At 39.0% G+C, this 27,331-nt stretch overlaps 1 protein-coding gene and 1 pseudogene across 2 annotated transcripts; both read right to left on the bottom strand.

The window, feature by feature from the left end:
* Positions 1 to 5,989: 5,989 nt before the first annotated feature.
* On the bottom strand, positions 5,990 to 16,143 carry LOC147619103 (jasmonate-induced oxygenase 4-like). Its single transcript, XM_086774546.1, has 3 exons — positions 15,507 to 16,143; positions 15,007 to 15,343; positions 5,990 to 6,470 (listed from the first exon to the last, which is right to left on the bottom strand). The coding sequence occupies exons 1-3, from the start codon at positions 16,082 to 16,084 to the stop codon at positions 6,219 to 6,221; spliced, it is 1,167 nt and encodes a 388-aa protein (XP_086630672.1). The 5' UTR covers positions 16,085 to 16,143; the 3' UTR covers positions 5,990 to 6,218.
* Positions 16,144 to 22,943: 6,800 nt separating this feature from the next.
* On the bottom strand, positions 22,944 to 24,948 carry LOC147619104 (uncharacterized; annotated as a pseudogene). The gene is made up of 2 exons (XR_015262041.1): positions 24,904 to 24,948; positions 22,944 to 24,357 (listed from the first exon to the last, which is right to left on the bottom strand). The product of XR_015262041.1 is annotated as an uncharacterized LOC147619104 (transcript).
* Between the last annotated feature and the right edge of the window lie 2,383 nt (positions 24,949 to 27,331).

Below are 27,331 nucleotides of genomic sequence, written 5' to 3' on the forward strand. Positions count from 1 at the left end.
CTTAAGAATCAAGTCCATAAATTGGATATTGGTCCAAGTGATAGCTATGGCAATATTTTTGAAAATTAACACATAAATCATTTTTATGCATAATGTGAAAAGAGGACTTCCTACCATATTCTAGGATTAGTCATCCTATGTTAGACGAATAATTCTCATCATATCCATGGAAAATTGATTTTAATGTTTATGCATAAATAGTTAATTAGAGAGAAAGAGGAATTTCTAGTAATTTCATGTTTATGAAAGAGGAATTCCCATGATAATGGAGATCCATGTATTCCAATGGAGAAAGAGAAAAATTGGAATATCAAAATAATGGATATTTTATTTAAAATTAAAGAAGATTTTTAGTTAAATTTATTTTTATGCATAAATAAATTTAAATGATGAAAGAGGAATTCCCACCATATTTGGAATTCAATAATTTATATGAGAAAAGTGGAATTCTTAGTATAATGGAATTGATGGATATTTTTATTTAATTTTTAAGAGAAAATTTAGTTAATTTTATTTTTATGCATGAATAAATTTAAATGATGAAAGATTAATTTCCACCATATTTGGAATTCAATCATTTAAATGGAAAAAATGGAATTCTTGTCATATTTAGGATTAATGGATATTTTTATGAGATATTTTAGTTAAAATTATTATATGCATGAATAGATTTAAATGAATGAATAGATTTTATGCATGAATAGATTTAAATGATGAAAGAGGAATTCCCATCATATTTAGAATTCAATCATTTAAATGGAAAAAGAAGAATTCTTGGTATATTTGGAATATTGAATATTTTTATTTAATTCAAAGAGAAAGTTTAGATAGATTTAATTTATGATAAAAGTGAAGTTCCCATGATATTTGGATTTCACTCGTTAAATGAGAAAAGAGGGATTTCAAGCTTATTCAAAAAAACTAATAGATATTGGTATTTAGTTAAAAGAAGAATTTTTATGATATTTAAGAAAAGAAGGATTTGAATTAATTTTTAGTGTCAAAAGATGAATTTCCACCATAATTCTATCTAGGGAATTAAGGTCAAGAAATTAAGTGATAGAAAGAATATCTTTAGATACTTTATTTGGTTTTTTACCCAAAAATAGATGTTTATCTGAAGGGAATCCTTATTAGAACTAAACCGAATGAATTTGGTTAGACTACGAGAGGGACGCACAGTAAACCTACTTGTCCATCTCTCGATCTAAATCAAGCAAAAACTTCATGACCAATTCTAGTTCCTAAATACAAAGAATAGACTACCATTGAACTAAACTAGTTTTCCTTTGACCAAACTCACCAGACCAAACTCACCAAGAATCTAGTTGGACAATCAGTCGAATCATGGGTAGATTACCCTGATGACCAAACTCACAAAGAATCTAGTTGGACAATCAGTCGAATCATGGGTAGATTACCCTGATGAGAGATCAAAACTCACCAAGAATCTAGTTGGACAATCAGTCCAATCATGGGTAGATTACCCTGATGAGAGATCAAGGATCCTCATTTGACCAAACTCACCAAGAATCTAGTTGGACAATCACTAAACTAGTTTTCCTTTGACCAAAATCACCAAGAATCTAGTTGGACAATCAGTCGAATCATGGGTAGATTACCGTGATGAGAGATCAAGGATCCTCATTATGAAATTGGGAATTATGGAAAAAGAGGTTTTGTGGAACCAATCTCAAACTGGGAATTTTACTTGCATTGGAACCTTTGTTTTTCATTTAAAGGATTGTTTTATGCTAGAATGCTGGAGGAAGCATTTGGCATGTGTTTTACGAAGAGGAGGTTCGTTGCAACAACAGCTGGCGGGGAGTCATCGAGGGACGTCGCTCACACGGCAAAGCTTGCCGAGGTCTTGACCAACCTCGGTACGTTTAAAATGGTGCGCTTCCGGTACGATGGGCGAGGACCGACGAAGCGATCCCTGAGTGAAGTGCTAGGACACCTAAGGAGGATCCTAGAGGGTTCTGACCAGGTGATGCATGGGCTCGCGGTTTTGCTAAGACACCCATACGTGCATCGAGGAAGATTCGGATGGACTAAAAGGAAAGATTTTTGTGAATTGAATTTTGATACTGGATCTCGTTGGTTGGCCAGCTGGTCTTCAACAGAGAGTTCAGAGGACACATTTTGTAATACAAAGGACTCGGAATTTTGGAGGATGATGATGAGTAATATTATGATTTCTATTGAAGGATTGTTTTAGCCGAATCTGTTATAAATGGCAATTTCATATTGGGTGTCTACGTGGTATGCCTACCTTAATTTTTGCATGAATCACCAGCTAGGGAGTCTGGAAACTCTTTTCCTCAATACCTGGGCAAAACACAACCAAACCTTTATAAAGGAATCCCACCAATATAGTGGTCAGGTGGTTGGCTAAAACCCATGGGCCGGTTGTAGGCTAGATCAGAGGATTCCTGCGAAATAATTAAGATGTGATTAGTTACGTTAGTTAGATTAAGTCCTGAGAAGACCTTGTTCTATGTGGGAGGGGATCAATGCCTATGCCTCGTTAAAGGAGGAAAACAGCGCGGTGATTCCATGGACCAAGTGCAAGTCTCTTCTTGATCTGACCATGTGACTTCAGGTTCGGTCAGATCAGTTTAACTAGTTAAGACTTTGACTCGTTAGAGTAATTCCCCAATCACAAGATTTTCCCATGGCGGAATCGCCCATGCCTCTTCTGGTGGGCGGCGAGGGGAGTTTTTCCGGGCTCGGAGGAACCACCGCCGGGCTAGTCTCTCGTTCGGACATCCGCGGGCAAGGCCCCGAGTAGTGTGGATCCTCGCCCCATGCGGGAGGCCGATGTTGCTTCCACCATCATCTCATAGTAGCCGGTATCAGAATTGACACAATGGCGGGGTTTGTTTCATCAAAATCCCATGATTTTGTGTTGAATTGAGCAATTTGTTTTTCAATTTTCTTGAAAAAAAGAGTGTAAAATTAAATAAAAATTAACAAAATTAACCAAACAAACTTGAAATTGCAAGGATTAAGAGTAAAAACACGTGATTAGAAACATGAAAAACATGAAATTGATGCAAAAAACTATAAAAAAACATGATTTTGGGAGATTTTTGTAAATTGAATCATTCCTTTCCTCATTAAGAGTAAAAACACGTGATTAGAAACATGAAAAACATGAAATTGATGCAAAAAACTATAAAAAAAACATGATTTTGGGGGATTTTTGTAAATTGATCATTCCTTTCCTCATTAGTGAAACCCACTTCAAACAAGCAAGTTATGCAAGATGCTTGACATTGAGATTGGTGTCCCGATAACGAAACCATTTATGTCGGCCTTTCGGCCACTCGATGGGACTCTTCTCTCATGCCTTGGGGAGCCTAAACTCCAACCCAAACCCAATATGCCATGGGAAACATGCAACATATTAGTGAGGCAACTCTCACTTACCTCTATCTCATTTGCTTGAATCGAGGACTCCTCATGGTAGCTACGTCAATGGAAGCACGCCAAAGTAGCTCAATAAAGCCACCACCACCATGCCTCAACTGTAGCTTGCTCTCTCTCACTCACTCCCTCACACACATACACACTCACACAAGCATTGAAGGCAAGAGATAGGCAAGGTTTGAGATAAGAATAGAGCACTATCTTCACTTGAGAGCATATAAGAGTGCATACAAGAATGAGGATTTAGAGTTACAATTTGACCTTTATACTTGGCTCATAGTGTTCACACTTGGCCGGCCAATGTTAAAAATGAGGTTCTATTACATCATCCAAGACTACCTACAATAGTGCAAACACCTTGTCCTAGCTAGTAACTTTAACTTTATTGTCCCATGGCACACCTTTCATATATAACTAGCAATCGCGCATGTAAAATAATCCATTACAAGAGAAATATGAACTCTCTAGTGCCTAGACCAATGAATGTCAAAGTAATCCATTACAAGAGAAATATGAACTCTCTAGTGCCTAGACCAATGAATGTCAAAATATGTGGTGGCCGACCATGGTGTCAAAATATGTGGTGGCCGACCATGGTGTCGTAGAATTCTTCGGTATCACTTAACAGTCATTATGATGGATATCCCTCTCAATGGTTAAATGGACACTTCTTTGATCTCAAACAAAGAACGAGATTTGGTGCATATGGCCTTCTACTTCTACCATTTAGAGGGATCTCACATTCATAACTATGCAAGATTCTAAGGACATTGGTACCTCCCATTTCTGGGGATTTTGTGGCTCCTTCACCTAAGTATGCATTTATTTGGCTTATTTATTCATGAAGGCTCCTTGCTTGAGGTAGACTCGATGGAACCTTGCCTAGGGAAGCACTTTGAGTGCTAGTTGTTATTTACAAGTTTAGAGGCTGGGTGGTTTAAGAAAGTATGTTTTGATCATTTTAATCAATTGGATTGGTATTTTGATGAGCAACTAGCCCCCAGAGGACCGTGTTCACATCCAAGAGTTTCTCTCAAGTGAGTTGAATTCAAGCATATCAATAATGACAATATTGGATGGTGGTCAAAAAAACAAAAGAAGATCCATGGGTGAGTTAAAAGAGTGGATGATTTGTAAGACTACAAATAGTGGATATCTTTTTTACCTTATATGCAAATTAATTTCAGTTTAAGCTCAATTAACCTCAAGTGGCCTCAAATAATATCATATTACTTTTGTTGAAGTCAAATGATCTCATGTCACGTTAAATACAATCAATTAAGGTCAAATAGGATCATATGCACTCATTAAAAAACAATTTACCTAGTATAATCTTATTATCATATATGAACTCAATGGATGCTAAATGAGATCTATTAATATATGAGTTGAATGGATTCTAAGTGAGATCTATTTTCATATTTGAGCTCAATGGATGCTAAATGAGATCTATTAATCTAAATTGACCTCAAATGGTGTCACAAAATATAAATTGATGTAATTTGATTAGAGATATGCAATAATTTAAGATCATTTGTTCTTCATTATAAATATATAAAAAATTATGTAATTTGATCAAAGATGCAATTATTTGTTCTTCATTATAGACACAAGTTAAGCTCTACTATACTTCAATGCATATCAACGACATCATTACAATTACATGTGGACCCATTCAACTCGTTTGACTTCATTTGATGATGTCAACGGATCTTAGTAGATCTGATTTGAGATCAAATGATCTCAACGTGCTCATTCAACTCGTTTGACTTCATTTGATGTTAAATGATGTCAACGGATCTTAGTAGATCTGATTTGAGATCAAATGATCTGAACAAGCTCATTAAACTCATAAATAATTACATGATGTCATATACAACCAACTATCATCAAATGAGGTAAATCAACATCATTTTTTATGCAAATAGGCCTCAATTGACGTTAAGTGACATCAAACTAGTTCAAATTGCTATATTTTGCCTCTTCTAAGATCAATTGTGATCAATTAAGGTGAAACATAGCTATTCTAACACATTTCACATGATTTAATTATATTTTCTTTGAAAACTAATACGTGGATGTTTGCACTTGAGACTCTGCTAGCACATGTCTCTCCGTCTATCTCTCTGTGTTTTTAGATTAAAAGCTCCCTTATGTATGTATATTTTATGTAACTCCACAACAAAATAAAATCCCTTTTATTGAACGTGGGTGATATCTTACATATTTGTTTATGACCGGTGCTAGTGCTAGGTTATGTGTATATAAGGTGACCACTTCTGAGGTCTACAATCTGGGGCAAAACCTAGTTGATGAGCTACATCATAGTTGCACTGGGGTTTTAGCCATGCTTTCATGCAAAGGATGCTGAAGATTAATTGTGGTGAGAATCTCTAGGTGACCCTTGCATAAATATGTGGTGCATATTTGATAAAGCTTTGCCATGCTTGGCACAACTATTCAAAAACTGTTATAGTTACAAACTACATCTTTGACATTATGAAATTAGTGGTGAACATAGCTTTGTACTGAAAAGGTATAATTATAACTTGGCCAAAACCATTCCATCCATGAGATTTCTAGCAAAATATCATAGCACTAGTGGCATCTATGATCCCAAATCCCTAAACATTAAGTAAAATAACATTAAGTAAAATAACCCCATCTTAGCATAGGTTCACACGACAGTGGGGAGTGGCATCTATGATCCCAAATCCCTAAACATTAAGTAAAATAACCCCATCTTAGCATAGGTTCACACGACAGTGGGGGTGCCACTAGTGCTATGATGTTTTAGACATGGATTCGATTATGTCCTTTCCTTTGGTGCCATTTCTACGTATGAAAGAGCGGTACTCTCTAAAGGTCATGAATCGATATCGGGCTGGAGACGATGATTCACTTACAAGCTCCTTAAGCGGTCCCACTACACGATCATTGGAGGGGTTGCAGAAAGCCGCTACTGACAACCTCTTCTTCTCTCGATTTACAATCACTCGATGCTCCACACTTTTATATATGCCGTTAGACATTATCTGATCAGCCAACAATATACCAACAAATAAAAATCCACAGTTTTTAAGTAGAAGAAAATAAGTTTTTTGGGAAAAAAAAAAGATTGTCTTAGTCTCCATCAAATTAATATAGTCCACATCCTGTTGAGAATCCATTCCATTTAGAGTTTCATGATGCTCAACCGAGAGAGAGAGAGAGGAGAGAGAGAGAGAAAGAGAGAGAGAGTTCACTTGAAAAACCCTTGTGTGAGACTATGTTTGAAAAAAGAAGGGCCTTATAATCTCGCATCTATACAAGATCAAACAAGGGTGCCTACCTTATAAACCTGGCCTTTTTACGTGGAGAAAGGAGAGGGAGAAGTTTTGAAAAAGAAAAAGGAGAAAAGAAGACACTGTTTGGGGGTTTCTTTCCCACATTCCTGCATGCATTGGGGCTCACAATTAATTGTCACCATCAATTAGTCATTTGTTCATTGACCTTGGTCGCCCAGCAACACGCGGGTGCCATACTTGTAAGCACTTAATTTTAAAAGCACTTATGCGGTCAGCTGGCACTTGCTCAAGTGGCTCAGCTCATTACAACCCACCCTAACTAAGAGGTTGTGGGTTGTGACCTAACACCGTAAGGTTATAGGTCATTACAACCCACCCTAACCAAGAGGTTCTAGGTTGAGCCCTAACACCGTAAGGTTGTGTGTATGAGTGGTGTAGCTTCTAGCTCGACTACATCTCCTCAAAAAAGGAGGCTTTCGAAAAAAAAAAGCGCTTATGTGGACAATCCATTTATCTCAATAACTTAATGAAATGAAAATTAAGAAACCTTCACCATGCCCAATTTCATTAAAAGAATAAAATAATAAAAAGATATTAGCATGAGCCAGGATTTCTTTATCGAAGAGTTTTACTTAGGGTTAGGAAAAGGCCCTTATGAACCTACATAACTAAGTGGTTGAGTTAAAAAATCACATTCCATATAGGAGGTGGCTTTCTTATTAGATCTACTCATAGTCTAATGGCTCACTTTTATTGTATTGATTAGTTATTGTGGGCATGATAATATCTTCTCTTATCTTTATCTTGTGGTGGAGTAGTATTTATGATTTCTAAGGTTATACCTTGGTTATACTTAGTCAAGTTGCCCACCTTTCTACCCATCTTTTGTAATAAAAGTTGAAAGACTATGATTTTAATCCTCACCAATATATATAATTTGAAGTTTATGCATTCTACTATTAAGTTACACAAGCTTGTTGGTGCCTATTATGTATTATAAATATATAAATTTTATTTTTCTTTCTATTTCTACCTTTAATAGGCAAAGTTTTTGTAATACCAAGCATGTCTCTTTTATAAAACACCACAACAGTACACTAATAAACAATCTTAATGTTTTTTTTTTGAAATAGAGAAACAAATTTTGATGTACAACACATAAGCTATATATGGTATCTTGTGTATTAGCTTTTAATACATTTGAATTACAATTCAGGTGTTTACACCTTCACTTTACAATTATGTGTGCTATATTTTCATAAATGAAAAATAAATTAGGAATTTAAAAAAGTACACACAAATAAGCACATCCTAAAAAGTAATCAATGTAATGGCATGTAATAGTAGTACACATATAATGTCTATTTGCAACGCTACCTTTCTCTTCCTAATGATAAATATTCTTCCATGTTCTTTGCTTACTATTTTCATCTTCGTTGTTTATATTTATTCATCAGGGGCATGGCAGGTAGATTGAGAGCATATAGAATTTTCTACTGAATCAATGAAAGTCTAAGATCTCTGGATCCTACTTCTAATATATGTAAGAGGACTAGAGGAGTCAAGTAGGGGAGCAATCCAAAAATACAAACTCAGCTACCATGTTTTGTGAGTGACTTGATAAGAAGGAAAATAGGGAGATAGTCACAAGGATGGTGTTATATCCAAGGTGACAATCTCATCTTATAGCTAGGCTTTCTTGGCAACTTCTAAAGTAATCTAACAATGTTCTTGGCAAGTAATAAAGTATTTTAACAATGTTCTTGGCAAGTAATAAAGTATTTTAACAATGTTCTTGTATTCCATGCAATGTAAATTTATTGATATGTTGTGTAATAATGTTTAATGACCTAGAGTTATAATGGTCTTCTTGTTTACATCTTATAATAATAAGATATAAACAATACTTGTGTTATTGTTTACATCTTATAATAATAAGCCTTAGTAAAAATATTTCAACTAAAAGTCTTAGCATTCACAATAAATACCCACTCACCATTCAAATAAAACTCAATCACATATCACACACACACACACACACAAAAGATTTCAGATTATCAACATTGGGTAGGCCTAGCTCCATTTTACTCCTATATTTTAAGGTGGAAATGTAACTAATTACAAAAAATAAATGTGAACGGAAATATCAAAGGTCCTACTTTGAGAGATGTACATTTACTCTAGTTATGAGAGTTACATTTGTCTCATAAAGAGCTACTTTGAGAAATGTATGTACTCTAGTTATGAGAGGTAATATCTAGATACTATCTATAATATAAGTATTTCATCTGAGTTGGTCAAAAGGAAACTTGGTGTGTTCTCCATGAGTAGTGCAATTTTATTCTATTCTGGGAATCCACCTAGCAAAGAAGAAGAGCTGGGAAGATGGCTTCGAGAGGAAGTATTTGATGAAAAAGTAGTATCACAGGTGTATTAATTAGGGAAAGGGTTCTTCAATGTGTTATTCATGAGAGGATAGATAGTAGCTGACCTATTTGAAAAGGCATAATTGTTTATGGGATCAAAGCTAATTCATGCCATGCCCTTTGATGCAACGCTCGACGTCAATAGAAGCCTTATGAAATCATGCCCTATACTAGCGGATATAATAGGTCTTCCCCCTTGGCTAAGACCAGCCTTGAAGGAATTGGCTAGCGCACTGGGCCCAATTCTCATTAGGGGAAATTTGGACTCAAATTGGGCCCTTTAAGGGTTTGTACACATTCTCTCTTCAAAAATGGGCTCATGGTGAAATTTTTGCAAATCAACTCAGAAATTTTTGTAACGTGCCACATCATCACCAAATTTGGGGACTTCTTGAATACGTAAAATTTCCCATCATGGTATATATCAGAAGTTGTTCCAATGATATATAGCATGATGGGAAATTTTGGGTATACAAGAAGTCCCCAAATTTGGTGATGATGTGGCACGTAACAAAAATTTCTGAGTTGATTTACAAAAATTTCACCATGAGCCCATTTTTGTAGCGAGAGAATGTGTACAAATCCTTGAAGGGCCCAATTTGAGTCTAAATTTCCCCTAATGATTTGTACCTAGTGATGAAGACAATGGTCGTCATTGAAACAAAATCTGTGTGTCATGGAATACAATGGTTGAAACTCTAAAGCTTCTCGAAATGGACTTAGGAGAGTTTGAGAAAATAGAACTCAAGTTGAAATTTTCAAACTTTCCAGGAGCCTACTTTAGGTGTCGAAATTTTGGTCACATTGCTAGAGATTGTGGAGTGGGCAATAATATGAAAGCCAATGAAGAGAACAAGAAAGAGGGGTTAACTGAGGGAGGAAAAGGGAAAACCTCAGGAACACAAACTGATAAAGGTGACAAAGGAAAGGAAAAAATGATTATGGAAGAAAAAGACTCTGAGAATTTCGGGTGGGACCAAGGTTAGGGACCAATCCAAGGGGGAAATAATCTTAGACAGATAAAAGGGGAAGCCAAGAGAACTTGACCCAAAGGGGGAGTTAGAGGTGCAGAAGCAAGCGAATCTGGTAGAAGTGCTTAGCCCACCTTTATATTCTAGCCCCTTTAGCCCTCTAAGGGATGACAATGAAACTTCATCTCATGGGTAAGTTCAACTGGCAAGTGGATACTGCTTGGAGGGAGATTCAAATAGGGATTGGAGAGCCAAGGACATAATCAACAAGAGAAGAGGGAGTGGAGGTGGAGATGGAGATGGAGATGGAGATGGTTCGTGCAACAGCCTTAGAATAAATAAGGTAAACAAGTTTAGAGGATGTACTTGGAATGTTAAAGGCTTGCAGGATAAAAGGAAAAATACAACCTTTTGGGGGACTGTAGTCTGTGAAGGACTGGAATTGGTCCATAATGACTATCTAGGAACATAATTTAATGGGTAATAAAGAGAGGAAGAGAGAGTGCTTTAAGGATTGGGTAATATTATATGGGGGAGAGGATTTAGGTTATAGTGGGGTTATGTATATTATTAAGAAAGACTTAAAACCTGTTATTATTGCCAACCACGCTAATGGTATGATTTTAGTTATGGAGGTCCAGGTAGATGAAGAAAAGGTATGGTTAATATCTATGGGACCCATAATCACAAAACTAGGGGAGAAATGTGGGAGTGGATCAACAAGCTGGACATCCAATGTCCTTGCATTCTGGTGGGTGATTTCAATGTGGTTGAGAGAAATTTAGATAGATGTGGGGGAAGCAAAGTCACGATGGGACAGGAAAAAAGAAAATGGGATAGCCTTAGAGGAAAACTAGGCTTTATTAATGGATGGAAGCTAGGGCCTTGGTGCTGCTCTGACCTGGGATATACTTACTTTAGCCTTCAATACATGGGGTCATCCTCTAGTATATACAAAGAGTTCTTTAGTGAGCAAGATCCTTGGGTACCTCATAAAATATCTTTTAAAGTGGAACCTCTTTTGCTTTGTCTGACCATATGCCTCTTATGTGGGATTGGCAGACAACTCAATGGGGGAAAATGAACTTAGGGATTTCTTAGTAAGAAAGCTAAGGGTTAATAACAGTTTGTTGAAAGATGATTTGTTCACACTTCTCATCAAGGAAGCTATTAACAGGCTAAAGAGTAAGGAAGGGGTAGGAGGCTCTTGGAGAAAATTTGTCAATGAAATGTAAGGTATTATTAGAAGGGTGGGAAAATTGAGAGATCATCAGAAGAGACAAAGGAGGGAATATAAGGGGAATCTTCTAGACAATCTAGAAAAGAAGAGGCAACAGAATGGTCTATCTAGGATGGAAATGGATCAATATGCAGAATGCCACATCACCTAAAAGAGGAAGAAGCTAAATTAGCCAGTGAGAGAAAGGGGATAGCTGGAGAATGTATAACATCAAGAGAAATCCTGCCACACCCAAATACTTGTTTGGACTGACTAAGGAGAGGGAACAGAGAGTTACAAGGACAAATCAAGGATGAAAATGGTCAGGAGCTAGGGGATATAAAACAGACTATCTTGAGATGGGTAGACTTTCTAGGTACCACTTTGAGTCTCACGGAAGATACCTCTATAGAGAGGTTCTAGATAGAAACCAAGCTACTTGACTTGGTCAACACAAGCATCAAAGTAGACAGAGCCAGATGGCTGGATAGAGAGATTGAGATAGATGAATGTTGGGAGGACTAGGAAATTAGGCAAGGAGAAATCTCCAGAGATAGATGAATGTTGGGAGGCCTAGGAAATTAGGCAAGGAGAAATCTCCAGGCCTAGATGAATGTTGGGAGGCCTAGGAAATTAGGCACGGAGAAATCTCCAGGCTGGGATGGGTTATCAATTGAATTCTTCTTAGCATTCTGGGATTCTTTGAAAGACTGGGTATGGGACACTTTCAAGAAGGCGTTCTCCTCAAGAGAGCTTGATAATGACTTGAGAGAAGGATTGATTAAGTTAATCCCAAAACAACCTGCTTGTACCCACTTTAATCACACTAGAGGCCTATCACTCTCCTCACTGTGATATATGAGATTTTGGAAAAGGTTATAGCCCTGAGAATTAGTCCCCTCGAGCAAAGATGATCTCCAATAAATAATATGGGTTTATTAAAGGCAGATCCATCTATGATAATATATTTGCAACAATGTTGGGAAAGGAAATAGCTCAGAGAACAAGACAAGAATGTGTAATATTCCAACTGGATTTAGAAAAGGCATATGATAGAATTCACTGGACATTTGTAGCAAGAGTGATGGAGAAGATGGACTTTGGCTACAAGATTGTTGCATGCATCTATACTCTAACAGTTGGAGCACATTCTAAGCTACTATTAAATGGGAGGCTAGTGGGAAGACTTAAAATTAGAAGGTCTATAAGGCAAAGTTGTCCTTTAGCTCCCTTATTGTTTGTTGGGCTGGTATCTCACCCTCTGATAAAAACCTTGGAACCTTGGAGGATGCTAGTGAAAAAGGATCAATCATTGAACTGAAACTTAGGAATGGGGAACAATTAATCATTCAATCATTAAACTAAAACTTAGGAATGGGGAACAGTTAATCATTCAATGCCTTGCAGATGACTCTCTGTAATCTTAAGTGTTGACAATGAAAATGTGAGGAATGCTCTACAGGTATGTAGTACAGTGGTTTGCCAAAGCTTCTCGATCTAAATGTAACATCCATTATAAGCCTGACAGAAAAGGAAATTTTTGATATGGAAAGATGGGGCTGTGATGTTATTAAAAGAGGAAGAATGATTAGACACTTAGGTGGGAGTGAGTAACAAGGACCTAATAGATTGGGCTATTGAGATGTTCTGCATTAAGATTAGGAAATGGGAAGGGGTAAGGGTACCCTTTCATGACAGAGTTGCTATAGTGAATATAGTACTTAATGCTTATATCCTATTTTTTTGCCCTGTGATAGAGTTCAAGAAAGGCCATTGGAAAAAATATTGCTCCTATCAGGGACTTTCTATGGAGGAATGGCTATAATGGGAAAAAGGTCCTCTCTTGGTTGGCTTGGGACAAGGTTGCTCTCCCCAAAAATATGGGAGGTTTTCTCACATTAAAGCCAAAGTGTTAGTTCTCCCTAAATTTCTTAAGCAAGAAAGTATATGGGCTAAGATGCTGAGAGAAGAGATAGAGGGGGTAGAAGTCTACCTTAGGGGTAAATGGTTTGGTCTCAACTGGAAAGAGAAATTATTATTCTTTGCTCCTCTGAAAGTAAGAAGCTCCTCCTTCTGCAAATTCTTTTGCTACAATTGGAAAGAAGCAATGGGCCCGATTAACTGGAATGGGTGTACCAGAATCTCTGAGAATTCTCTATTGGATCTAAATATTTGGTGGACCCATAGGTTTAAGCCTCATTCAGCCTTCCGGCGGCTTCTAGAAGATTGAACAATAAGGGAATTAGGAGAAATTAGGAGATTAGAGGATATCTAGGACTTCTCTCAAGCTAGATGGAAAGCGATTCAGTAGATCATGAGGGAGTTCACATTGCAACAGAGTGAGATACATGTTCTGAGCTCAGTTCTTGTTGAGGTGGAAAAAAGCTGGTACTCTACATCATACAATTAAGACTCCTAGCTCCAGGATTGGAGTTGGTTTAATGGGGCTAAACTTGATAGAAATTGTATGAAGAGATATGTAAAGGGGAAACGATTGTTAAATATTGAAATAAAGTCTGAAGAATCAACTGGGATATGAACATTTGGAAGAGAAGGCGGAACCTGATATGGGAAACTTTGATCCCAATAAAGTATTCTTGCGGAGAGTATCATGTCTACTAGCTTTACCTCTTGGATTTAAGCTTCTTCAAAAGAACTTCAGTGGTGGGACATGTCCTAAATGCAAAACAACTATTGAAGAAGGGCAACATGCTTTCTGGGAATGCCTTGCATTAAGGGGGTTTTGGGAATGCCTTGCATTAAGGGGGTTTTGGGGGAAAATGGGTACATGGGTAGAAGACAATTTAGGAGTGAGAGGGTCTTGGTGGGACTGGTTACTGGAAAGACTATACAAGGTGACTAATGAGATTGATCTGATTTTCTGCATCACTAGATATCAGTGCTTGTGGGTGATTTGGGTCTCTAGAAATGAGTTGATTTTCTGTAAGGGTGGACAATCAGGGAATAGATGCCATGGAAGTTATGTTCAAATGTGTACATTTTTGCTGGTCTGTATACTATATCAATAGGATACATAATAATAGATATATTGAGGTTGTCCAGGCATTATAATCTGGGATTAGGTGATATAGAGTAGGGAAGATGAAATGCTAATGCATACTGGGTTATCCTAATGTGTTTGAATAACTGGTAGGTCTATACATGGGATGATGTTAGAGCTAAGTCTCCTAAATTTGGACCAAGAACCAGAAGATGGTATCTCAAAGAGAAGCAGCCATAAGAGATCTTCATGGCCTTTGTGGAAAACCCCTTGGGAAGAAGGCCAACAGTGAAGATATGGACTAAAGGAGAAGACTTTAAATAGCAGCCACCCAAGGGGTACACCTCTGATGTGCTAAATTGCTTGTATTATGCAGCTGCGCTTCCACTTTTCATGGGGACACTCCTCCTTTGTATGGGAGGATGAGATGTGGGACTTAGTATGTGATTTGATGACCAGGAAATGGGACTAAGTTTTTGTGTTAATATTAATATATATAACTATTGTTCAAAAAAAAGTAGTCTATTTTTTAAAGGGAGTTTTTTATGAGGTAAGCTACGAAAATTACATATGAGAATGATCGAGTGATTGAGATAAATTATATATATATATATATGCAAAATATACCTATTTTCAAATACCCTTCACAACGCTAAATCGAGTGTACCTCGATTTGGTCACCGAGGTTGGCGATCAGGCTACCAGGGGTGGGCTTGACGGTAACCCAACGACCTTGGTAGCGCACTTGGAGGCCCTCGACGTGGTCGTCTTGGAGGAGGAGGGTAAGGCCACCAGGGTCGGAGTGGGCTGCCAGTCCCAGGGTGAGCCCGGGCTGCGGGCAGGGCGGGTACAGGTTCACACGGAAGGCCAGTCCGCTCTCCCCGCAGTCGTCCCCAAACGCCTCCCCCATTGCAAACCCCGCCACCCCCAACGTGCACGATATCGCTTCCAGAAGCTTCTCCCTCAGACTCCACACGTGCTGCGCGTACTCCTCCATCGTCTCCCTGCAGACGCAGCGTACATGCATGCATCAGATAAATCTCTCGCTCAACAGAAACGAGTACGCATGATCCAATCCGATAATTATCGGCGGTAAACTAGATAATCGGGCTTATAATAATTATGATATGAGCTACTGCGTAATCACGCTTAATTAACCTTCCTTACCTCCATAAGACGGGTCTCGTTGGCCATTTGGTAGTATCCCTTGCGCAAGGGGGCAAAATATTAAGGTAGAAGTAGTCCCCCCAATCCAAAATCGCATCCTTGTCAACCCCTAATCGACTGCCATAGCCTTCATATGTCATTGGATTATTAGCGTAAGCTTGCTTTTCTTCTAAGGGCAAATCAAAGAACTGCTGGGCGACCAGTAACACTCTCTGGAGGAGAGGGGGAGGAATGCCATGGTTGATGATCTGGAAGAAACCCCATTGCTCGCAGGCGTGAGCGATTTGGGCAAGGATCAGATTTCTCTTACAGAAGTCGTCGTCGTCGAAACCCGAGAGATCTACTTGGGGTATCTGTAGCAGCTCTGATCCGGCCTCCTGCACAGGAGGAATTTCAGCTAATTCCTCTGCAGCACATGGCCGTTCTGACTCCGGCCTAACATACACAGGGGGCACAGCGCTAAGGCCGCTTTCAGCAAGGGCCTGAACCCTTTGAATGGGCTCGGGCCAATCGACGGGAGAATTCATTCCCGGGAAGCTGGTCACAATAGGCCGGCCCGCGGCTGGTGTAGTGATCATAGTGTTGATTAATTCGATTGAGCCTACGTTTATACTAAGCACTAGACAATTAATTTATTGAGAAAGACGACCAAGCAGAGCATACAACGAACATAATGAGTGTGAATGTTGGAGGAAAGAGGCTAGCTTTATAAGAGCGAGGTCGGTGCAGGAATGCAGCTTAATATATTTACTTTTGCTGTTCATTTGGCCACTCCAGAGTCCAAAGTGCACTATAGAATAATAGGATCACGATATTTGCTTTTTCTGATCACCTGGCAACTCCAAAGTATCACATCTATCATGTTTGCCTTCCTCTAGTGTTCCAAAAAAAAAAATCTTTTCCCAAAAAGTGGAAAACCTTTATGAAATTATTTATATAGGAAAATCTTGAAATTTGAAGGTTTTTGTTCTATAACTTCTCAAAATCTAGAGGTATTAATTAGTACCTTCATGTTTTAAGTTTGAAGGTATTTTTCAAAATATGCACGTGCAAACTACACTAAACTCGGGGGTTTTTTCAAACACTGTCCATAGTGTGGATGTGTGGAAGGGCAAAAACGCACATGACACATCCACACCTATCACTCCACTATGAGCCTGGCCCACCTAACCTCCAGATCAAGACCTCATAGCACATGCTACCTTTTTTTTCCTATGTTTAGTACTACTAAGATACATATTACTCATACCACCCATTCTTGTGTGGAGCAAGGGGAGGGGGAGATTCGAACTCGCACCATCCTTGGCTAGAATGTTCACCACCAGCCAATATGGTCAATGCCCTTGGGCCCACCCCTAGCACATGCTATGTTTGTCAAGGTGCCAAGCTAGATTCAAATGATAAGATACTCTTTTAGTGCACATGCAAATGTCATTATACCTAAATAATCTAAGCATACACATCATAGATTATGTATGCATTTGGTATTGGAGAAAAAAAGGCTTCAAGGTGATCAAGTTTTCAAAAAATGTGTTAAAATTCACAACATCATGACAAAGATTGAATAATAAAAATGTGTATTGAATGAGCTTATTTGGGCAAAAACCATGTGCTAAAACTCATATGTTACATACTTGAAATAATGCTGAATAGATGGATAGTTGAACAAGGATATGAAAAGAAAGAGATTGATTCTATTACCTTAAAGTAGTAAGCATTTACAAAAATGGTTCCATGAAGGTTCATAGAAGATGCCATGTGAATTTTCCCTATAAAATTTAGAAACCTTTGCCTAGACTATAAGTGGTTTATGAGTTGGTGTGGAGAAGCCATGTGCAATGTGGATTGTTAATGAAATGAAACTAGAATTCAGGTCTTGATGGTCCATTTGCAACTTGGCATGAATCATGTTAGCCATGTACTCATATCCACCATATGATCATGGAAAAACTAAAGGAATATTAGGGGTGTTTGAAAACTTGGTGCTTATCCTATAAAAACTTTGAATTTTGGAGATTGGTGTGTGCTATCTTTTTTATTGACATGATACAACACGTGCTAATGATTGTGGTGTTGTGTCAAATTTCTTACCTCACCTTTCTCATGGAACTTACATTTGAGCGGTGATAGTGCAGTTAAGGCACTAGATTGATGGGCAAAATTGGAATGAAAATGGTTAATAGGTCTTAGTACAAGGGGCACTAGCTTTTAAGCCAAATAATAGTGCAAACGTGTGCATGTGTACTAAAAGAGTATCTTATCATTTGAATAATATGATATCTTTATTGTTAAACAATCCTAAAATGGGATTGATCATGGTGATAGACATAGATTAAACAACATAATTAATGTTGTTTAAACCACACGAAGAATTCCATAAGTGAGAGAGAGAGATTGCACACTCAACACTCAATTCTATTGCATATCTCAGCAATGTCATCATTAAAAGTTCAGATTATTTGTAAGATATTATTCTCTTAAGAGAATATTCACATTAAATTTAGTACCTTCATTGAGTAAATAATGCCAACTACCAAATTAATCTCGGGGAAAACAGTTAATCTCGGGATCCCGAGATTAATATTTACAGTCAAAAAACGAAATCTTTTTTGATGACTTCCTTCTCCATTCCTTTGCTTTCATGTTTCATCAATCTCCATGGCGTTAATGTTTCATCAATCTCACAACAATGGAGCCTTTTATCTCCATTTGCTCTTAAGGTACTTCACTTCATGTTATATCTTTTTGTATTAGGTTCATAGAGGACATGGATGATCTATTTTGTGAGGAAGCTAGTGATATGTCCCTTCCCTATTCTACTGATGACTCAAGCGATGATTTAAGTGGTGAGATGAGTTACATAAACCCCCCACTCATAGCTTTGATGGTAGTTCAAATGGTCATAGAGTTATTGTTGATGCATTTGCTTATGTATCAAAGTGTTTATTTCTACTTCAATAGAGATACATACAACTTAATGATAAGAGTATTGCAAGAAGATTTATCAATATCATTGGATCATCTCAAAAAGTGTAGCCCATTCCTTGATTTAAAAAAGTGGCGGAGATTGAAAGATGAGATGCTTCTTGGAACAAAAGAAGATAATAGTCCTTGTCTTTGTCTCAAGGATGCACCCAATCTAAGGATTGCTCCTATCGAGGATTGGGAGAGCATTGTCTATGTTTGCCCAAAGAGAAGAAGAAGGAATCAAAAGAAGTGTTTGGTAAAAGTCATCAAATGCTCATAACATTTGGGGCTTTCTGAATAGAGATTCTTCTAGATTACTTTGTTTCAAATGCAAGCTTAGTACGCTTTACATGTCCTCATTCAAGCTTCATTACATACATAAAGCTCATTTTCACATCTTCATGCATAATATTGGGGCATTTCCATGAAGATTTGAGTATTTTAGCATTCCTTTTCTCATATCTACATGCCTCTAATCATTTCCATAAGCCTCTTTCATCCATCTTTACACCACATGTGAGTATCAGTCAAGTTTTTGGATTGATGGGAGAAGGGATTATGCAAGTGCATGTGGTTGGGCTTTTCTTATGCCATGGTGAGGGTATATGTTGGTTCCATGTTGGTAATAATCATTGAAGACTATTGAAGACCATGGAGCTTTATTTGATGCAAGTGTTTGATGCAAAAGCATGAGGATTATGCTCATATGAGGTTTAAGTCAATCTATGAATGGCATTGATATATGCCATTGAACTTTTATGCTGATACACATGTCTACATGGATGCATTGGATGCCCATGCTTATGACATGCCTATGCAAGGGGCATATTTTTGTGGTCGATTGATGTAATTTGGGATGCCTTTGAAGGTAAGTGGTGATGGAGAAGAGCATAAGTCCATGCTAAGTGTTATATGTCATTATGTTGTAAAAGCATGAGTCATGCTCAAATTGTAAGTGGCTTCATCCCATCTTCGTGAAGCATTGATACTTCCCAATCAAAATTGTACCCCACATTTTCTATTCATAGAATTTGGAAATGTATGTGAGGGTACCCTTGACGTCGGTGGAGAAGCCAAGGGGGGGAGTGACTTGAACTCTCCGTGCCATGGTTAACCACCTTGGAAAAGCAATATGGAGGGGATCAAGTACCTGGGGTGAAGAATTGGCCCCAACTCTTGCCTTGGTATGAGGATGGGAAGGCTTTCCTAGGAGATTGGCAAAGCGCAAAGCTCTTCTCCGACATCATTTCTTCTTCAACAACAACCAATCAAAGATCAACAAGTGCAATGGCAAAGTGATGCATTTGTGGCACTTGACACATGGATTGAGTTGGTTGTTACACATGGATATTGCATTATATTGTCATTGGTGAATGCTACATTGGGATTGATTTGAGATTTGCATCAATTTTACGGGGAGACTGCAAAAGTTTGGGTAGTTTCCTCCTATGCTCTATAGTACACAAAAATTCACTTCAGCCTAGAATGATGGCACAAGATGTTTCAAGGATGTTTTAGGGGCCTAGAATCACTTCCTAAGATGATCCTATCAAGCCATCAAGCACTTGATTCGATCGCCATGTGAGGGGTCAAAAGGAAAATTTTTGACAAGCTAAAAATCCTAATTTAGTCAAATATGATGTAAGCTTAATTAGAGGTGTTAGCATAGCTTGGAAGTACTCTCCTAGAACTACCATTCAAGCTATCAAGCCCTTGAATCCGAGTCCATGCACTTATTCACAAAGAATCAACATGGTCATGTGTTTCTAACCTATGCTTACAAGAAGAAGCAAGAAGGATTGGTAAAGTAAAAGTTTCAAAGGCTAGAGATCATGCATTCTTCTCAAGAACAAAGTCAAAGCCTTGGTCAGAATGGTCATATGTTTCTAGCCTATGCTTACAACAATAAACAAGAAGGAATGGTTGGTGCATTAAGAACCAAAATGGTCATATGTTTTTAACCTATGCAAGAAGAAATGGTAAAGTAAAAGTTTCAAAGGCTAGAGATCATGCATTGTTCTCAAGCACGGAGTCAAAGCCTTGGAAGTCAAGGCAACACACTCAACGAAGGATTTTGAGTCCCAATTGGATTCAAATCATGAAGAGAAAAGTCAATCGCAAGTGAATGCAAGGGTAATATGTAAATATTACCATAAGCTTGTTCACATGGGAAGAGAGCTTTTAATGAAAGCAAAAGACATAGGAATGAGAAAGCTTTAAAGAATGTCATCACCAACTTTCCTTTTTTTTTTGGATGGAGCAGATAGAGGTTTTGCTTGCAAACAAAATAGGGTTGGCTTTCTCACCTCCATTTATTCCTAAGGGCGGTTACCTAACCCTACTCTGTGTGTGTGTGTGTGTCCCTTCTTATTTTTTATGCTAATTGAATGGTATATTGTATTGTCAAGTGTTCAAATGATTTGTTAATGTGAACAAAGTAGTGAGAAATCCCCATTACTTATCCCGGGCTTGTTACACTTCATTTGAGATAGGAACATCTTCACTTTTTGGGAGGCCGTCGCAACCGAGAGGACCTTGCAATGCTCCTTTCTCAGCTTCATTCGGGATGGCATATGACAATGGATTCAAGGAAAAAAATAAGGGCTAATCTTCACCAATTGGCTATTTTTGGGGTTTTTCATAAAAGAATTCGCTCAGTATCTTAAAACATTTATCTAAATTTTAGCCGTTTTGAAAGGTTTTAAAAGATATTCGCCCAATTTTGAACATTTTATGACATTTTTTGAAAACATTCGTCTATTTTCTATAATTTTAGATTTATATAGGAGGAATAATCGTCAACCTCCCTACACTTATATATTCATGGAGGCATCTTATTTTTTACCCTGAATGGATTGGGCCTTCCTAGAGGGAACTGGCTTATCATTGACAGATTTGCCGCCAACCTCTTCCCACACTTAGCATTGCCTCTGCCCAGCACTGAACCAAGCCCTCATGCCCATTGAGAGGAGGACCGAGAGCGCCAACCTGAGCACCAACCCATCGCTTGGAACCCTCTCTCTTCCACCTCCCTTCTAGCCACTTGATTGGGCCCAATTTCACTACTCCTAGAGCAGACACTCTCCTGCCCTACCCAACCTCTAAGGACTTGAAGGCACTTGTGTCATCTTCCTAAGCGAACCCAATATGAGCACCTCTTGGATCTCCACGATGCCTCCACCATGTGCCTCAACATCGACCATCCACCTTGACCAACTTCTCGCTCTTGCTTACCCTCGAACGATGCCTGGATGGCTCATTCTCCATGACCAGGGTTCCCATCTTATTCCTGACCTAGTGAGAGTTCTACCCTTCATCACTATGGAGGTTGGTCCCCACCATGTGCCTCAACATCGACCATCCCCCTCGACCAACTTCTCCCTCGTGCCTACCCTCGGACAATGCCTGGATGGCTTCATTCTCCACCATGTGCTCTATTATTGCCAATATGAGCACCTCTTGGATCTCCACAATGATTTTGGACCTTTATTGGTGCCTTCATTCTCCACCATGTGCTTTATTATTGCCAATATGAGCACCTTTATTGTGTGAACATACATCATCAACAGCATAAATTGCAATAGCAAAAACAATCGATGCACCCTTTGTACCATAAGCATCTTGCCCTAGAAGTTGGGTATCATCATCCGAGATAGGCCCTAACATATTCAAGAAAAAGATGATTCTCTCCCTAAAACTAATTATGTATATGTACAATAACTGAAGCACAAGCAGCTCGATTCTGAGAAGCCATAAATAATACCTTGAATGCAAACAAGGATCGTTCCTTTAAGGAAGGGAGTGTTCTTATCATGCCGACAGTATGGTATAGAACAAAAAGGATTCAAACACTTTTCAACAGGTATGAGTGCCAATCAAAGCAAGGTTCTGATTCAAAAAAAGAATAAGGGGTAAATAAAGCCAGACATCACGCAGCAGAAAAGTGCTTGGAGAAAGGATGAGCCAGAACTTCACTTCCTGTTATATTGCTCGCAGACACTTCGGCCTGTTGAGGCAGCACCGGGGGAGTAGCCCGGACCTGTAGGGCTGTTGGTCATGCCGGAAGTAAAACCAATATAATACACAATGCTGAAAACTTCAATCAAGCTGTTACAGCACACTGCTAAAAAACTACAGCCAACTGTGAAAAGTCCGACAAACAAGGTCCAAGAGACATAAAACGCCATGATCATGCGCAATCTCACCAGGGTGGCCATCAAATGTTGGACCCCTGGAGGGTAAATCTATTTCAAGGTGTTAAAAGTTGGACCACTGTCTACCCAACTGACTCAGACTATAAGGGATAGGAAGTTGATGAAAACTTTTCATGGAAAAACTTGATACTAGGGCTTGGCACAAGATCACAAAATATGTAACAGATGTTGAAACCAGAATTGCTACCTATAGCTCAGCAGTTTGTAATCGCCTGCACATAACGACTTGCTAGCCACCATGAAAAGCGATAAGTGCAGTGCTTGCATCTACGGGCCTCAAATAGAATGCTAATGTATATTTACCAAAAGAGATGCTCCAAGAAGTTCCATCTTTACACTGGAGTTTACCATGTACGAGTGACCTCAGCAACGAAACACAACTGGCTACAATTTGACCTTATCTAATAACAACCTTACAACTACACAGCAGTAGATTGGACTTCCAAGTACATAGTACAACCAATTAGATAAATACAGATTTTAAAGAACTGAGGAGACAAAACTAGAGGTCTTACTTGACAAGACCCAAGTTATTAATACCCCAAGCAGTTTGAGGCCACACCTTCTCTTGGGCCTTGTTGTGGAGCACGCGGGACCAGGCCACCCAACCCTCCCAAGAGACGCGCTTGTCCCAGTTGGTGCCCCACTCTAGCAGCAAGCACATGCCCCTGCTTGCCTCACCCTCGGCTGCATCAAACCTACCTTGCGACAAGTAAACCTGCGCAAGCAGCACGTGGGGCTCACCAATCCACGGGTTGAGCTCACATGCCTGCCGTAGCAGAGGCTCAGCCAATTCCAGTGTCTCCTCACCGCCCCCTTGCATGTGGACTGCTTCCCAGTATACATCCCGTGCCTTGATCTGATCGGCCGGATCCAAAATACTGGTGCAATTGTTGAAGACCAGAGGAAGTTCCAAGGCATCAACATTCTCTTCCCTCAAGATGAGATTGAAGAGGACTCCCATACGAGAGATGGCGCTCATCCACAGTCCGGGTTTGCCGTCCCCGGGCCACAAAGCCGTCCAGTTGTTCTCAGTCCAGCAAAGAGTTCCACTCTCGTTGCCAAAAAGGGCATCCTGCCAGCCTGTCAGCTGGTCGATGAAATCCGCCATGGTAAGCAGAATAAAAACGGCAACAACAGAGCGGGTAGATGGACATCCTCACCGGTACGGATGTGCTTGACGGTGAGGCCCTCCAGAGGTGGTCTTGCTGCTGAAGGGCAGACAAGAGCTCCTGGTCGGTGAAGCGGAAGAGGAGCATGTCGTGGATGAGTTGGTGGCGCGGCACCACGCAAAAGAGGTGGACAAGGCGGTCAGCCTGAGGGCCCAGGATGTCCCGCACCCTCTGCCTGTCCATGTCGGGCTGAAAGATGGCCAGATTGACGTAGGAGTTCGAGTAGGCGGAGTGGAAGAGGCCGCAGCGCGCCACGGAGTCCGGTGCCCTCCACAGCTTGAGGATGCGGTACACATCCTGCAGATGCTCCAGGAAGGTGCCATGCTTGTGCCAGCACTCCGACGCCCCCGTCTCCCTCAGCACCTCCAACAGACCAGGCAAGGCCGGATCGATGGCAGCGTAGGCGCCTCGGAGAAAAGGTCGTGCAGCATACAGCAGCTCTTGTTGATGTCTCCTCTTTTCCCACTCAGGCGGGCGCCCACCCAGCCAGCGTCCGACCTCCCGAGATTAAAAGCTAATCATCGGCTCACATTAAAAGGCGCCCCCCCTTTCTCTATATGCCGTTGATCCCATCCCTCCCATCCCGTGGGACTTATAGGGGAGGGGCTTCCTCAGCCTTTGGGGCCCATTCATTGGTCATCTCTCTCTCATTATCTCTTGCCCTCAGATGTGGTCACTACAGCCCCACTTGGCTCATGCTGCTCCGAACATTATCGCTTCATTTACTGCTGCTCGCACTGCCACATGCGTTTGTTGCTACAACTGTGTGATGCTCTGTGCTATGAAGTGTATTTGTGCTTCTTCACGCTACTCGACTATGGCTCTACTGCTACTACGCATTGTCTCCATCCGACTGTGATGGAACTACAAGCTGAGACTTCTATCATTAGACTTGCTCTATTACCCAAGTAGCCCCGCGTTGCTCTCCCTCTTTCTTTGCCTTCATGCCAACCATTCAAATTGGTGATGCATGCCTCTTCCTTTTCTCAATGCTCTGCTTTCTCTCTAATAGAGCTTCATCATCTTCTATACTTAATAGCTTACCATGGATGTTGCCGATGAGCCATTGTAGGTGCCCTGCTCTTCCATCTCCACTCCCTATGTACATTGCCACATATAATTTTGATGTAGTCATTGCTTCTATTGAAGCACTGCAATGATCTTGTGCCACAAAAAATTCAGGTCGCTACTTTGTACTTCACAGTACTCTACTTACTGTGTGAAATATTGCACCCTATCTACACGGCATGTATTTCAGTGGCTCATGCATGATTTACCCAGATTTGGGTATGATTCTATGTCTTTCTCTCAAGCAAAAACCTGCTCTTCCCTTCAGTTGAGCAATTAATGTTTCTCTCCATTGATGCTTTTCCAGCTCATGTTCTTGAGCATATGAACAAGCTCTTGCCTCAACAACCAAACCCTCTTCATGAGCTTTTTCCAGCCATCAATATGGCTACCATTGAGCCTGTCATTACTGCATCATGTACATCTTTTTGACATGCATCCATCTCAAGGGTGCTTTCTGACAAGTTTCCTTGAGAAACCAAAGGTGCAAATATGAAAGCATTAAATAGCTTCCAAATAGCTTTCTCCTCTTTGTTGAGAAAACTAACCAACACTGGCCCTTTTAGTGTGCTCAAACATGGGTTTCATTCCTCAGTCCACCACTGCTTATCTTCTTCTTGGATAAGCTTGCACCTTCACATTCCTTGCTATTACTACAAAGAATCATGGATCCATACATCCCATCAACCAACAACCCTTCTTCATATTGAGCATTATATTATGCTCAAATCCAAGCTTCATGAGGCAAATAATCATACAAACTAACTTTCTTGATATGTTTATCTCCTTGATATCTTCTTAGCTTCTTTGAGACTCCATAGCCTTCATATTTGCTGAAATCTCCATTTTCAGCTTCCATGATGATGAGCAGGCTCTCCATGTTACAAAGTTCCTATTTGCAACTGTCTTGGGTAGCTTCTACGCAACCTCGTTGCAAATCTCCTCTCAAACTTGAGAATGGTAGGTCCAAATCTCTCTCAAATCTTCACAAATGCAAATTGTAAGATTCCTCCTCAGCCTGAATAATGAATAAGCATTTACTTCAATCCCTTGTAATCATTCCCTATTTTTGAATACAAGAAAATATTATTTTCCTTGTTTTTGCCTAGTGAGATGAAAATTTCTAGAGAGTGGTAATTCAATATTGAGATATTTTTGGATATATAAATTTTACAAATATCAAAAATATGTTTCCCTCAAACAAAAAATCAAAATAAAATTTTCAAGGTGCAATTGGAATCAATAAAAAAATGATTTGAAAGACCTTAGTCTAAGGGTCAAGATTTTCTGAAATTTTTAGATTATGGTCCAATTAAGATTCCTATGGACCAATAAGATTAATCCAAGTGTTGGGATGAGATAAATCCAATGAATAAAAGAAAATACCCAAAAATTAGTAAATGCCTACATAAGATGAAGAGTTGACTGAGTACAAGATTTATTAGTTAAAAATTATGAAATATTACTAAGAAAATGAGATATTTTGGAGTAATCATATAATTTTGACACCTTGGTAAGGAAAGGGGAGCCTTCAAGGAAGCACCTATTTCACACATGTGAAGGAGTTTTAAGCTCAAAAATATTAAGATATTTTTATCTCTCCTCTCTTGTGGATCAAACCAAATCAAAAAGAGAGCCAAACTGGTCCAAATCTTGTCCAAATTCAGCCAAACGGAAGCTGCAAAATTCTAGAACTTAGTTGAACTCAGTTAGTGGCCTTTCTCACCTATAAATAGACCCTCATTGTTTTGTATTCTTATCTGTGAACTAGATTATGCCAATATTACATTAGAATAAGCATATTTTCTATTATCCTCTAAAAATCCTCTACAATTTGGAGAGATTGGAGTTTCTTTCTTTCTTCAACCTTCTTTGGAGCTTTCCTCAACATACTAAACAATTGGTTGTTTGGGGGCCTCTCTTAAGACTAGAGAATCAATTAAAACAAGAGGTAAGGTGTGACTTTATGGTTTTTTTCTTAATCTTCTAAATGTTTTTCACTTCTCAACCCCTCTCAAGCTTGAGAAGAATTCAATTGAATGGTTTTTCAATGCAAATGAAGCTCTCTAATGAATTTTAATGTAAAGTTTATATTTGTGCTTAATTAGAATGTTTTTTTTAAGCATATCTCTCTCTCCTCCAAAGAATGGTCATTCCTATGACCAATTCTCTATTCAAATGATGCTTCTCATGGAGCAATTCTTAACTCTAAAAGTAAACTCTATGCTAGTCAAATTAGAGGCCAAAGAATTGGTTTTTAATGCTTTTATATTACTTAAATTATGATAAACTTAGGAATCAAGTCCATAAATTGGATATTGGTCCAAATGATAGTTATTCTACCATATTGTATTAACTAAACCTTATGCTTTTTAAAATTTAATTTATTGAAAATTATCAGTAA

Source organism: Cibotium barometz, chromosome 34, assembly GCF_041138505.1.
Source record: "Cibotium barometz isolate CiBa-2024 chromosome 34, ASM4113850v1, whole genome shotgun sequence".
In the NCBI taxonomy this organism is placed as follows: domain Eukaryota; kingdom Viridiplantae; phylum Streptophyta; class Polypodiopsida; order Cyatheales; family Cibotiaceae; genus Cibotium; species Cibotium barometz.